Source organism: Haliaeetus albicilla, chromosome 26, assembly GCF_947461875.1.
Source record: "Haliaeetus albicilla chromosome 26, bHalAlb1.1, whole genome shotgun sequence".
Classification (NCBI taxonomy): Eukaryota; Metazoa; Chordata; class Aves; order Accipitriformes; family Accipitridae; genus Haliaeetus; species Haliaeetus albicilla.
Window position 1 is genome coordinate 19,699,834 of NC_091508.1, and position 14,373 is coordinate 19,714,206.

General features: G+C 57.7%; 1 protein-coding gene across 2 annotated transcripts in view; it reads left to right on the forward strand.

Moving 5' to 3' along the window:
- Nucleotides 1-3,597: 3,597 nt before the first annotated feature.
- The window catches only part of NOTCH1 (notch receptor 1), a 45,041-nt gene continuing 34,265 nt past the window's right edge, over nt 3,598-14,373 (forward strand). For both annotated transcript variants that reach the window (XM_069771087.1, XM_069771089.1), the window contains exons 1-2: nt 3,598-3,793; nt 5,529-5,610. In XM_069771087.1, coding sequence (XP_069627188.1) covers nt 3,736-3,793; nt 5,529-5,610 — 140 coding nt within the window. In that variant the 5' untranslated portion in view covers nt 3,598-3,735. The remainder of the gene's footprint in view (nt 3,794-5,528; nt 5,611-14,373) is intronic.

Here is a 14,373-nt window from a genome sequence, read left to right on the forward strand (position 1 = left end):
TATGAACGCTATTTTTAAAAGTACCTAAAATCCCATTATTTTTAACCCCTGAAGACCACTCAAAATAAAAAGTTTCTTTGGATTTATGTCATATTCACCTCTTATTGCAAAAAGATTTATGTTGAATGCTGACTTTTCCCTTCCTCCCCTTTTTCTTTAACTAGTAGGAGTCTCTGGGGGAGGCGTTTGGGAGAAGGAAACTCGAGGAGGTTCCCTGCGAGGATCTTGCACCAGATCCCCCCTGTACCAGGGGAAGGATGGCACCAGGTTAAAGCAGAGCATCTCACGCCAGCACCTGGCTGAAGGAGTCATCTTTGCGCCGAGATGCTCGTGCCCCGGTCCTGCCTGTGCGAAACCACAGAGGAGCCTTTTACCTCCCGCACGGCAAAGCCTTCCCTGGTGCAGAGCCACCCCACTGCCGTGGGGTCACGGTGACCCCAGGGTGACAGCAAGAAATAGATGTATTTGACCTTTCGTGTTCAGGGGGCGAGGCGGCATGGCTGCACGGCTGCACGTACGGATGTTTGCGTTTATCCGCAGCCTTGCCCCCGGCCGCTGCTCGCAGACCCTCCCCACCACAGAGGAAAGCCGGGGCCAGGGCTCGCATACGGCTTCCCGTGTGCTCTTTCGGCCCCAGGCTCATTGGTGTCCAGCACCCCAAGAGCAGCCGGTACCAGGGACACCCGGTTAACCGGCAGCGCCCGCCGCAGCAGTGCCGGCACAGCAGGCAGGGCTGGGTGTCTCCACCAGCCGGTCCTGCCGCCGCATCCGTCCCCAGACGGTGTGGGCACGGCGGGGACCCTGACGGCCCCGTGTACCCAGGCATGGCCACGATGGTCTGGTGGGGCTGGAGGAGCTACCTCAAGTTTGGGGGAGCAAGCCCTTGAGCGCAGCTAAGCTGAATGCACGGTGCTTTCTGCACGTGGAGAACAAGCCCGGGCAAAGCTACGGCTGGTATTTCCAGGCAGGTAGAGCCGAGATGCTCCCCGGGCCCTTATGGGGAGGGAGAAAGGGAGAAGATGGAGAAAGAGAGCAGAAGGCATCATCTCCAAGGAAGCCTGAGCGGTGGAAACCTCAGGCTGCCCTCGCAGCTGCCTTGCCTCCGGCTGAGGCTGAAGGTGTCGTACGGTCGTGGTGGCACAGGGATGTTGCTCAGCCAGGGCAGAGGCAGGGGCCGCATCCTGCTGCCCAGCTGCTGCTGTCCTACTCGTGTCTGCAGAGAGGACAAAACCGGGGGGGGCATCTGCTTCCCTGCCAAGGGTAGAAAATGACGGTGAAGAGGCCTTGCAGCCTTGAGTCCTTTGGCATCTGTTATTTGCTCTCAAAACGCGCCGATGGCCCTGCTCTGCCGTGACGGAGCGAGGCAAGCGGCATCTCCCTGGGATGCTTTAAGGTTTCAGGGGGGGCTCGAGCTCCCAGCAGCACCCGAACCCTAAGCGGCACCATGCTCCGCTCAGAGCCCCGACTCCCCAACCCGGATCAGGGCACTGTTTTAGAGCCCAAAGTGATGAATGCAGGAGGAACAGGGAAGGAGGGGAGAGCGCGGGAGCGAGGTACCGCTGCAGGGCTCGCTCCTTTGATCTGACGAGCAGACTCTGCCCTTCGGTTTGTTTAATTGTTTCACACTTGCTCTGGAAATAATTTACAACAGGAAGCAGTGGGATAACACCGGGCCTGGCATGGGACGGGATGAGCCGGGGGGGGGGGGGGGGGGCTGGTGGAGAGGTGCCCTGTGATGAGACACACAGATGACAACGGTGTCACCTCCTTCCCATTAACCCGTTGCCGACCCTCGCTCCTCTTCCTCTTTCCCAAGCTTTCAGCCAAAGGCCGGCAGCACGTCTCCATATTTGAGAGCTGTAAAAGAGCCATCTGATGGCCTCCAACAGCCACAGCTCGGAGGGGCTCGGAGGGACCCCCCATGGGATTTAGGTGCCCCTATCCCTGGGGCAGTTAGTACCCCAAATTCTCTGTGCTCCGAGCTTTTGCCCCCCACCTTTGGAGGCACAGCGCTGCGGTGGCAGACACCAGGCTGCCGTGGTGTGACGCAAGGGACCGGTGTCGCAGTGAGCCTCACTGAGCGGGGTTGGCCCCCACAACCCCATGAAGAAGCATCACGCATTAACACCCTCACACGGGCCATTTCTGGTGGCAGTGCACCGTGGGTACAGCCGCTGAGCACCCCTCTGCTGGCACAGCTCTCGGGTGACACCGACAAACGCGAGTTTAAGTGCTTAAGCCTGTCCTTGGGCTCAGGGTCTGGCTGGGTTTCGGGTGGGACATCTCCACGCTCCCATCCCACAGGCTCTGGGGCAGCTCGGTGTGCCAGGCTCGACCTCGGCACAGTGATGGCTGGGGGCTGGAGCGGGGTTCTGGGGACTTCTGGGGATGCGGGCGCAGGGACCCACAGGCAGCGCTGCGCACACGGGAAGCCTGCGCACATCTGGGGGTTGTCGGGCTGCCTCCTGGGTTTGGCTTCTCTGCTTCTCCTAATTTATTTGTTTATTTGTTGATGCGGTGCATCGGGCTGGCCAGGGCTCTGCCTGCGAGTTCATTAGTTCACAGCACAAAACAAATAACATCCGACCCCAGCTCCGCGGGTAGCTGCCTGCACGTACGGTGAAGGCGGGTGGGAAGTGGCTCGGCGTACCTGCACACACCTGTGTTGTGGTGCAGGTCTGGGGGTGAATCCCACCCTGTGCTCCCCTGTACCCAGCTCTCCTGTGACCCCGGGGAACACTCAGCCCAAGCCCTGGTCCCCCAGTGCAACCAGCAATTTGCAGCCACCCCATTCCCGTGTGTCCCCATGGTTTGTGTGCCATGGGCCCCTGCAAGGACACGCTGCGGGCCTGGGTCCTCCTGTGGTCCCCGAGCAAGGGCTGCAGCCCACCGGGGCTGTGTCCCTGTGGCTGTGCAGGGGCTGGGGGGGGCTGCACTGAGGTTGGTTAAGGGGGCTACACCAGCGCTGGGAGGGGGCTGTACTGGGGCTGCACTGGGACCGTGGAGGGAACTGCACTGGGGTGATGCAGGGTGTGCATGGGGGGGGCTGCACCAGGGCTGGGGGGCTGACCTGGAGGTGTCTGGGGCTGCACTGGGGATGTCCGGGGGCTGCACTGGGACTGTGTGGGGGCTGCTTGCGGGGGGCTGCATGGAGGTGTCCGGGACTGCGCTGGGTCTCTGCGGGGGCTGCAGGGGAGGGCTGTGCTGGAGCTGCAGGGCGGGGGGGGACGGACGCAGGGGGCTGCACCGCTGGTTTGCAGGGACTACACAGGAGGGGCTGCACCGCGGGGTGTCTGGTGCATGGGGAGAGCCGCCCTGGGGCTGCCCGTGGGGGCTGCGCGGACCCCGCAGCCCCACTCCCATCCCACGCAGGCACCCTCCGTGGCGGGAAGGGGGTTCCCAGCGGCGGCCCCGCGGGCTGGGTAGGGAGGAGCGTCCCGTCCCGTCCCATCCCGTGCCGTGCCGTGCCGTGCCGTGGAGTGGAGTGGAGCGGCGTCCCGCCCCGCGCCGTCCCGCCCCCCCCTCCGCCCGCCCGCCCTCCCGCCCGGCCCGGCCCGGCCCGCCGGGGCTGAGCAGCCACGGGAGGCGCCGGCGCTCGGAGTCGCTTCTCTCGGAGCTGGGGAGCGGTGTGTGTCTTGGGGGGGGGGGTTCCCGGTGGGGCAGCGCCATACCGGTACCGGCTTCGGCCGAGCCCCCGCGGATCTATGAGGCTGTGAGCGGTGAGAGAAGAGCGGGATGGAGCGGCTCCTGGCGCCCGGCCTCCTGGTGCTTTTACTGCCCGCCCTGACGCGAGGTGAGGGCCGCCGGGCTCCGGGGCCCGGACCCGCCGCTTCAGTTCCCGGTGGGGAAGTTTGACGGCGAGCGGCGTGTGTCCCGGTCCCGGCTGGGCACCGGAGCGGTGGAGGGAGGGGAGGGTGGGGGGTCCCCCCCCCGTGGGAACCGGGACTCGGTACCGCGGGATGCCCGGGGACCGGGCTCAGCTCCTGCGGGGGGGACTGGAGCTCGGCGCCGCCAACGGGGGAGAACCGGGGACGGAACCGGGGGACGGGGACGGAGTTGGGTGGCCCGGAGGAGGTGGGGGGGGGGGGCGGGGGGGAACCGGAGCTCGGAGCCGCCGGGAAACGGAGCTCGGGACCGGGGGGTGCCGCGGAGGAAAGGCGCTCGGTGCCGTCGGGGGGGGACCGGCGCTCGGGACGGCGGGGAGCCGGGGGTGGGGGGGGTGGGGAGCCGGAGCTCGGGAACGGGCTCGTCCCGGCGGAGGGGCGCTCAGGGCGGCCGCGCTCCTGCCTTGTTGTTCCGCGAGAGCTTTTAACCGTTTTGCAAATTTTTCTCGGTTTCCTGTTTCTTGAAAGTCAGCCGGGTCCCCCTCGGTTTTCTACCCCCCCCACCCCCCAAGCTTCTTCCCCGGCGCCGGCCCCGGCCCCGGGGCGGGTCCGGCTCCTCCGCCGCGAATTGCTGGGCGAGAGTCGGGGGGGCGACCGGCCGGCGCCGGGGAAAAGAGCCCTAAAAGTGGTCGGAGGTGCGGGGCGGAGCGGGGAGCAGCCCGCCCCGGGGGGGGCCGGGGCCCTGCGATGCCCCCCCGTCCCGTCCCGTCTCGTCTCATCCCGTCCCGGGACCGAGCCAGCAGCCTCCCCCGGAGCAGGAGTGTCCTGGGAGGATTTTGGGAAGAAGGGAAGGCAGCAGGGCTGCCTTCACCCCGCTCCGCACCGGGGCAGCCCGGGCTGAGAACCGTGCCTGGCACCCGGCCCCCTCGGAGGGAAAGTTTGGGGAAAGTTGGGCCCGGCCGGTGTGGTCCCCAGCACCCCACTCCATTCCCCCGTGGGACGTGTCGGGGCTGGGGACGGAGCCCCAAGCGCAGCGGGGTGTCCCCGGGGTGCGTGGGGCTCAGCGGAGAAGTTTGGTTCTGGGGCTGGCGGTGCGAAGCTGTAGTCACTCAATGTGAAACTGTTTTGGCTGCACACGCGTGTCGCAGAACCGGTTACCGTGAAGAGCAAGGAGGGCAGAGAAGGGGAAGAGCGAGCCGGGGTGGAAATCGGAAGCGATTCTGGTACTTTCAGCAAGTTGCTGTGGTAACTCTGCAGAATTTGGCTCTGAGGGCCAGACAATGAAACCTTTACTCATAGCAAGTTGTGACGGGCGACTCATTTCGTTACCGAGTTAATGGTAGCTAATGGGCCCTCGGGCAGATGGTTTTTCCCAAATGGCATTTGTCACTCAAGGGCCTGATCTGGGGTTTCTCTCTGTCAGTCCTCCCACTGGCGGAGAAGGCAGAGCCTACCCTCAAGCCCACCCCAAGCTTATTTTTAGGTGAACCTCTCAGTGCTGGGGCCGCGCAGTCCCTGCCCGCTTCCATCACCCTGTGGGTGGGGGCCGCCGGGTGCTGCAGCCCCCATCTCGCCAGGCTGCGCAGGGGCAGGGTGCTCTGGGGGTCTCGGCGAGCCTGTCCCCGGTCCGGGTGATGCTAGAGGATGCAGCCTCCCCCCCCGCCGCGACCTGCGCTATGGCTAACGCTTTCCTTCTGTTTGCAGGTTTACGGTGCACGCAGCTTGCCGAATCCTGCCTCAACGGGGGCAAGTGTGAAACTTTTCTCAACGGGACGGAGGTGTGCCAGTAAGTATGGAGGAGCCAGAGGATTTTCATCTCCCCCGACCAAAGTATTGACATGCATGTTGACTTTGCTTTGAAGGCTCTGGATTTAATAGGGCAAGATGCGTTTTCTTTCCTTGAGTGGCAAGAATAACCTGCTTGTGTAGGAGTCGCTGCGAGTTTGGCAGGATTGGGCTTTGTTCCTAGCTGGGTGGAAAAACATGGGCAAAGGGCCATGTTTTGCTGGTGTTAACCTATGCAGACTGCCCTGCTGATGGAGCAGGAGGTAGGGCCAGCCCGCGGCGCTCGTTGGACCGCTGGGCAGGGAGGGAGGCTGTCTGTCTGTCTTCCAGCTATTCCCTCCTGGCTCCGAAGCATTGCCTTTCAGTCCTTTGCACCCTGGCAGTTCGCGGTGCGGTGTCCAGTACATCTCCAATAAACATTCCAGAGAGATTTCATGGCGTGGCTCTGGATGCTGGAGCTGCCCCGTTGATGTCCATGCGTCCGCGAGGCATCACCCAGCGCAGGCGGGGGAGCAGGGCCACCTCCTCCTGCAGCCCTGCCGGCGCCGGTGCCAAGCTGCGGTCCAGCCCGGCGTTCTTGGCGGGACCTGGCACCCGGGCAGGAGCTTTCTCCAAGGCGATTGTGGGGAAACGGATGTGTAAAGCGTTGGGACTCTTTGAAGGACCAACCGACCCACCGCAGCGATGGCCGATTCACTCCAGGCTCCCAGGGAACAATAACCAAGAGAAATGAATAAGACTCCAGCTCCCTTTTTAAAACTATTCCATAAAAGAAATGTGAATGGGCAAGGCTCTGTTTTCCGGCCAGATTTCCCCTCTGCCTGTTGAACGTGGCCCGAGCTGAGAGCAGGCGGGGAGACGTTCCCACCCACCCCAAATTTCCAAATAGGAAGTCCTCGGCGGAGGAACCTGAAGGCATTTCCAATCCCAACCTGTTGAATGGCAGTTTCCCTTGACAATGTGTGTTGCTTTTTTGCAAATCCGCCTGGGTGCCGTTACTCTGCCCAGTAGCCGGGCACCTCCCGCCCCCTTCTCCAAGCTGAGCCCCCCAACCCTTTGGTGCAAATAAATCAGCAAATCAATCAGGCACATGAGCAATTTAATGGACAAAGGCTGGGTCCTTTTGTGAGCCACTAATGAATGCACGCCACTTTTTTTTGCACAGAAGCCCTTACCAACGCTTGACGCTCTAAATCTTGTTTTCTTTCATTCAAAGAGCGACAGCTGGGATTCGGTCGAAATTCGGCAGCTATTGTTAAGGGAGGCAGATTAATGCTGTGTGACTAATCATGTATGGCTTCCCAGAATGCCCAACCCTCCACCCCCTCCCCAACCTTACACCCCTCCTTTTCCTTGTGGTCATTCTTCCCTTTTTTTCTTAAGTCTCTGCAACTCCTGATTTACATTTCATGTGCAGATGGTGATGGAATCTAATTAGATCTGATGCGTGCGAGCTCTGTTTGGAGGAGAAGCCTCCAAAGTAGGCTTGGGGTGGGGTTTTTTTTAAGACAAAAAGTTAACTTTAAAGAACTTCTTCGTTGCTAGCTGTGAATAACCGCCTCTCTCTTGGCTGCAGACGCCAGGATGGCTTCGCAAGTGTGTGCGAGTTATTTTTGCAGGAAACCAAGGTGTGTGCTCTCAGTGTGTTAAAAGCACTTGTCCCGTGCAGGGTACGCTCCATGGGCGATGGGGGCAGATATTAGAGGTACTGCCAGACTGGAGGAGGTGCAACTTTCCAAGGCATCTGATAGCAGCTCGCAAAATCCTGGTTTTTCACTTGTTTGAATATCTCTTTACGAGGAGTTTTGCTTCCAAGCTTCTTAAACAAAGCAGAGCCAAGAACACAGATACCAGACGCAGAAAAGCTTGGCACTGCCCTTTGGCGCCTGCGTGAAATGCACCATTTTGGCTGCTGGCCACATCTCTGCTCGGCCTGGCACTTAACAAAGTTTGGCCATAAAGCCCCATTGTGCTGCCCCCACAAATCCAATTAGAAAGTGGAGTGAAATAAATAGCATACGAGGGAGACGCTACTCCAGCGGACAAGCGTCCCGGCGTTTGTGGCGGGAGAGAGCTAGTTGGGTTACATGAAGACGACTCTGATAACTCCAAAACCGGGTTATCAGCCCTGTTACGGAAAGGGAATCGCCGGTGTGAGACAAGGAGCTTTCTCTGCCTTTATTATTTTACAGCAATAGTTTGTAAAACTCCAGGTACCTTATCTTGCTTGTCCCTTTGCCAGGCAGTCCGGGGCATGCAGGGCTTTAATTGAATGGAGAGGACTGAGCATTTGATCGGCTGGAGGGCTCGCGACAGAAGCGGCCTAATTAAGCCGCCTTTGGAGCTGCTTTCCATCTTGGCAGGGGTAGTCGGGTCTTTCAGTGCTGGAAAAGCAGCAGCAGAGTTTCGTGCATCTTGCATGGACCCCAGCTGAAGGTGCGGGGTGTTTCTGTCCCACGCATGGCACTTGCACCAGATCTGGAGCTTTAAAAGGTCCGGCCTGCAGACGGTGGCTGCTGCGGTGTTTGACGTGTGGTTTCACGGCGCTGGGGAGCTGTGGCTTTCCAGAAAAGGCACTCGCCTTTGATTAAGGCATTTTCCCATGCAAAATGAGAAGGTTTTCCAAAAGGTCGTTTTGACTTCTAGTGATAGCTCCTAATTAGACTGTTGGATAACCGTAGTTTTGACTGGCATCCCTGCAAATGAGTAGGGCTGATTTTAGATTGCTGTGCCACGTGACGTTTATTCCCAGGACCTCCCTTGCTCTGCTAGTTAAAAGCAGATGGCATGAAAGAGGGCTGAGTTTCAAACCCCACTCCACCAGCCTTTCACCATTAAAGTCAGAGGAGCTGCGTCTGGGTTGTCATACTCTTGCCCAGAGAAGCAAAAGAGACGGCAAGGGAAAAGAATAAGTTAAATTAATCACTAGGCTTGCGCTGAAAAGGGGGAAAAGTCAGTTTGCTAAAGTACTTCCTCTGTTTATGAATCAGCGCGGTGTTGTAGTTCAGCCGGGGCAATGGCTCCTGAGCTGGTGCCCGTTGCCACCACCAGCTTCCACCGGCAGTGGGCCAGAAACATTGGAAGAAATATTCAGAGGGGGACCGTAGTGGGAAGAAATGATTATTTTAGCTCAAAACTCTTTCAGGAGACAACCAGGAAGACAGAGGAGTGATCTGAGCCTCGCAGCTCTCTGTACCCTTCAAGTTATTCAACTGCTCAGTCATTGTTATCTCATTGTAAAGGGCGGAAGTTTTCTTCTGGTTTGGTTTTTCTCATGTGCTTTAACCCAACGTTATTTCCATGAAATAATAACAAAGAAAAAATGCAGTCTCCGTGCTGGAGAGGAAGAGGGTGGAGTGTTGAACAATCAACCAGAGGAAGCTCTTAAAGAAGTAGACGAGCGGTGATTCAGCCATGTTGAGAACTCTTGATGGCTCTTTCGAGTCTGATCTCATTCTCGGAAAGAACAAGGTGGAAATGGGTAAGAGGGTAGATTAAAAATACAAAAGCGTCACCTGTTGCGGATTCCAGTGGAAGAGAAACTTAGCTGAGAAGCCCAGCTGGTGAGGTCACTGGGACAGCAGTGGGATTTTGGGCTCTTTTCTAGAAGAATCTCTGTTTACATCTCTCCTCTCTGCAAGGCGTCTTGATGGTTATCAGTTGTCTCAGGTGGTCCCACTGACTCTTGCTAACTTGCCTCGGGATTTTATTGGTTGAGCTGGTTTTTTTGCTTGATTTTTCTCATGGCTTGGATACTTGTGATGGCCAGAGGGTTGTACTGTGTTTGGGCAGGGGCTAGCACGGGTCCCTCAGCAGTACCGGCAGCATGGAGAGGAGCAGGAGAGATGGGGTGATGCCTGCTGAGATGAATTTGCTCGGGGGCTCCCCGGGATGCAGAGGGGATAAGGTATTCGCGGTGGCCATCATCACCTGAGATCAGAGGGTCTATTCCCCTCTGGGTACTTGCAGCTGTTAAATGTGTGATCCTGCGGTGTGACACAGTGCATGGGGCTCTGCTCCATGGAAAGCTTCTGGAGGTCACTTGCTTTATCGTATGGAGTGTATTTTATTCCACCAAAATCTGTTCCATCTCAACCACCTGACTCGCCATCTTCCTACCTGCTGGAAGCCATGATACATTCATTCGTTCCAGGTGATGCTGCATACCCTGGTCTCACCTCCAAGGCTGTTACGCTTTATTGTATGTAACATGAGGGACACACGTATAAGTCACTGCAAAACTGAGCTATTCACCAATTAAGAGCTTGGATAACATAATCAGGAGGCAGTTAGCAAGTTTTAAAATAACATTGTTTGGAAATTAACCTACTCTTTCCAGGCCTGGAGGTGTGGTGACCCTCATTTTGCTCGTGTTGGTAGGTGTCCCGAATGGTAACGGCCTGTGTACATGAGTGGAATGTGAAATTTATAGAGCATCAGTGTGTTTAACGAGGGAATAGCCTCGGGGTGCAGTTACCGAGAGCTGGTAAGCTCTGGATCTGGACGGAGGCTTCTCTGTGGTTAACGTGTTGCCAAACTCCAGGTGAAGGTTTTAGACTGTGTATGTGTTGGGGCTGCAGAGTGGAAGAGCCTCTGAGATATAACTTAACCCCCACCAGGAAAGCAGACCTGCAGTGGGGTCTTGGTTGAGTCCTGCCTCCATCCCAGGGGCCAAAAAGGTGTTCGGGGTTCCCCTGCTCTGTGCGGGGCTGCAGATTTGTTGCCTCGTGACCAGCCATCCCCGAGGACCGCCCGGCTTCTGCTGCTGCCTGGCATGGGGCAGCACCGCCGGGCACTTGGGCTGCTCCATCACCGCTCCCCAAACTGGTCTTGGGCTGACCTCCTGCAGCTCTTTGCTTTGGCGGCCAGGGTTAGAAAGATCATCAGGCCAGAGAGGTGATGGTTTGGGGTGATTCCAGATGCTTTCTGAATGGTGTTTTCATCTCATTACATGCCCTTGGCACACGGCGCTGCTCCCCAGTGCCTGGAAGGATGGTGCTCCAGCCACCCAGCCCAGCGGCTGTGCCGAAATCCCACAAGTCCCTGACACTGCCTTTCTGCATGGTGCCCTCATGAGCCTGGATTTGCTGCGGGGAGGAGGCATCCCAGCTTTCCCAGTCCATCGGTCCATGGAAGGGCTCCATCCTGCAGTGCTGGGCTCCTTGGGGTTGGCCTCAAGAGGTATTGGCGGCAGCAGGTCAGTGTTACCACCATCCTGACGACTGCGAGCCATGGATGTCGTGCTGACATTCACCAGCCCAGGGCTGTGCCTGCACTGTGGTCTGGGTTAAAACTGCAGCTGCTCGCGTTGGCCCAAGATCTGGAATAAGCACAGGAATTCTACTCCGGTGTTGAGGGGGGACATTGCTTTTTTGCTTCTTGGGAAGCTGAACATGGAGGCATGCGGGAGCAGGAGCAAAGACACGTGAGGGTCAGGGCCCTGCTTTGGCACCGTTGTTGTCAGCAGGGTCTGATCAGGGTTGCAGAGCCGGGGCTCTGAAGGGCTGAGGAAGCCCCATTTGGACTTAATAACACAACTCTCTTTGCACACCTATGGCATGGGATGTTGGCAAGTCTTTGCAGCACCCCGCTAGGTCTTAGTGACACCAGACCATGGCAGATCCCTTCTGCCTGCTTGGAGAGCCCCAGGACAGTTAGAGATGCCCACCTGGGGTCACCCCAGTCTTTACTTCGTCATCTGAGTCTCGCTGGTAGAGCAGCTCGGTGCTGCTTCCAGCTGGCCGTCAGGCCGAGGTGTGGTGGTGCCCGCTCTGACTTGCATACCCTTGTCTGGACTCTGCCTTCGTCGGTGCACGGCAGTGCCTGGACCCATTGCAGTGCCTCCGTCTGCAGCTCTAGCGCGTGTCTGGCACATCGGGTCACTGCGTCTCACCTCCCCGCATTGGTGAGTGTCCCACGGGCAGGGGTCTGCAGTATGGGACGGTGTCGGGGTTTCCACATACATCAAGCGAGGTTTGCTTGGTGCCTCAGTTTCCCTCCATGTGCTGTTTGCTTATCCGAACATCAAAACCTGGCTTGGTGCGAGATGGAGCAGCACAACCTGCCAGGCGCATCCTGGCTTGTGGAGGTGAATTAGGTGATGGAGGTGCCCGCTGGTAAATGCAGTGCTTGGTGCGAGACGTGCAGGATCAGGACCACAACTAAAGTGTGTGTGAGGGACAGGGGAAAGATGTTTGGCTGGGCCATATGGGGAGCTCTGCCCTAGAATAGAATAGAATAGAATAGAATATTTTCAGTTGGAAGGGACCTACAATGATCATCTAGCCCAACTGATGGGGCAGCATCCTGCCCACTGCCCCACGCGCAGCAGGGTTCGTGCTGTGCTCATGGCCGGTGATGTCCCACATCTGTGTCTCTACAGGGCTGTTGGGAGCATGATGCCGGTGAGATGTGAGCGGTGTGCGCTCTGGGTGTGCTTCCCTCACACAGCAGTAATTAATATCTACTTTAAGCTTTCACCCATCACGTCCTCCCCTTCCCCCATGGCAGTCTGGAGTTAATATTGGAAAAGTCAGTTAAACAGTTAATGTTTAGGCCCTGGTTATTAGGCTCTTGCACATTTCCAGCAAAGGGAGCAGAGTCGCATTTTAATGGGAAACTTTCATGCTCAGTCAAGTTGCAAAAATTTATTTGTGCAGAAGTCATTTTCTTTTAACAAGTTTTCACCCTAATTCCCTTCCCCCAAATCTGAATTTAATGGTATTTATATGGGAAATGGATTTATTAAGTTTTAATGATGCTATAACGTTGCCCTTACTTAATAGAAGGGGCATGCTGCAGGCAAGTGGCCATGTGGTGGTGGGCTGGAAGAAGCACCGATGGCCGCCAGTGGGCTGGGGACTCTGTTGCTTTGGGTTTGATCTAAAGTCAGTGTAGCTGAGAGGGGCGATGCCAGGCTTTTCTCGGACCTGTGCAGGATCAGTCCCAGGCTGTTGCGAGGGCTGGGGCTGCAGGGCTGAGCCTTGCCTCCTGCTGCCGATTCCTCCTCATCTTCCTCTGTGGCTCCTGGTGAGATGTGACGCTACCTGTGTCCACCACGACTGTCCCCAAGAGGAGCAACCAAAGGAGGGTCTTCACTTTGTCGGCTGCTCTGTCCCGTGTCCCCGTGCCAAGAGAGCCGGCATCAGCAGGGCGATGGGGACCCCGAGGACCTTACGCTCCCTGCTGGCATCGCTGCCTTGGGGGCTGAGTGTCTCTGAGCGTGCAGTGGTTTATTTTAAGATGGAAATTATCTGCTGTCGAGGAGCAGCTGTGGAGGAGAGCACGTCCCCAGCGCTCCCGCCCTGCCAGTGCATCCTTGCGCAGGGTGGGGGGGGGTCAGAAAAAGACCCTCCCAAGGACACTCACGGCCACTTAACCCATCGAATAGCTCCTCTCGGGGCAGGTGGAGGAATGCGGCTGTCGACAGCGGGATATGCAGTGCCGTCGGCTCCCGCCATCGCGCCCGCTGCCCGTCGGCTTCGGCGAGGGCTGGGAGAGTGACCCCGTGGGGGAGCGGCCCAGGAGGAGGTGGGGGGGGGCTCTCCCCGGCCCCCAGCCCCTATTAAAATGTTAGACACAGACCTCCAAGTCAAAAGGCAGGGCGACAGACGGCCCTTTCACAGGGCCTGCTGCTCCCCACAAAAGGGGGGTTTCCAGGGGAGGGGGCAGGAATGCGGGCTGCGGCCGGAGGGCAGAGCCGCCACCATTGTCCCCGCTCCCTCAGCGAGGGCGTCATGTTGACACAAGGATTTCTGCCGGCAAAAGGTGTCGGAGGCAGAGTCTTCCCTCCCTCCCTCGCCGTTTCCTTGGTTAAACTCGGCAGCAACAGAAATCCCGGGATACAGATCCCAGGAGCAGATACCCGTCGGCTTGGAGGTGCTTTACGTCCCTCCGGCCATGGTTTCCAAGGGGGCGAGGTTTTTGTTGCTAGTAACTATTTTCGGGAGCTTTGCTTTGCTGGCAAAGAGAAACCAGCAGTTTCATGGCTGTGAGTTTGGGGGGAGCTGGATCCGTTGCTGTCCGGCCGTGGCCGTCTTTGCCCGCTCACTGTCTCACCAAAACAGCCCCGGTGCAAATTGCTCTGGCTTTCGGTAGGGTTTGTGCCGCAGGGGTACCCGTGTGCTCTGCAAACCCCCTCTCTCCTCCTGTTTATAAATATCGGAGCTAAATATAGCTTGTTTAAACTCTTGGTGGCTGTTCAGATCCTAATCTCGGGTTTTATGTTCAGGATTAGAAGAGTGGAATGGTGGGGTCACGCGTGTCCCGGGTGGGAGTTTTCCATATTTGGTTCTCAGGCAGCACGGTGTTTAGCCAAAACTTGGTTTGAGAGGGAAAAGGAAAAAAAAATAAGAGAGTTCATCATCGCTTAGTAAGATGATGACACCGGCACTGCGTGCGTGCCAGAGCTCCCAGGAGCAAGGCAGCGTGAATTTGCCCTGCACAGGCAGCGCTGTATCCAGAGCGGGTGAAAATGGGCATTTATCCCTAAAGGGATGGGGAAGGGAGAGTGGCCTCGGGCACCAGCAGTGCTGGGCTGGCAGGTGGCCCGGGGAAGTGGAAATTCCTCATCTCCCCCAAATTCTGACTATCTCTTTCTGCTGGCTTAAAGAATAAAACATTTTTAGGGGAAAATATTTACCCACAAAAAATCAAAACAGGGAGCAGTTGCAGCGGGTGCTCTCGAATTCCATAGCTGCTGGGCAGCACGGTGGAGGAAAAGAAGAGCCGGGTAACTTAGTGGTGTGTAACAGGCACACCAGTC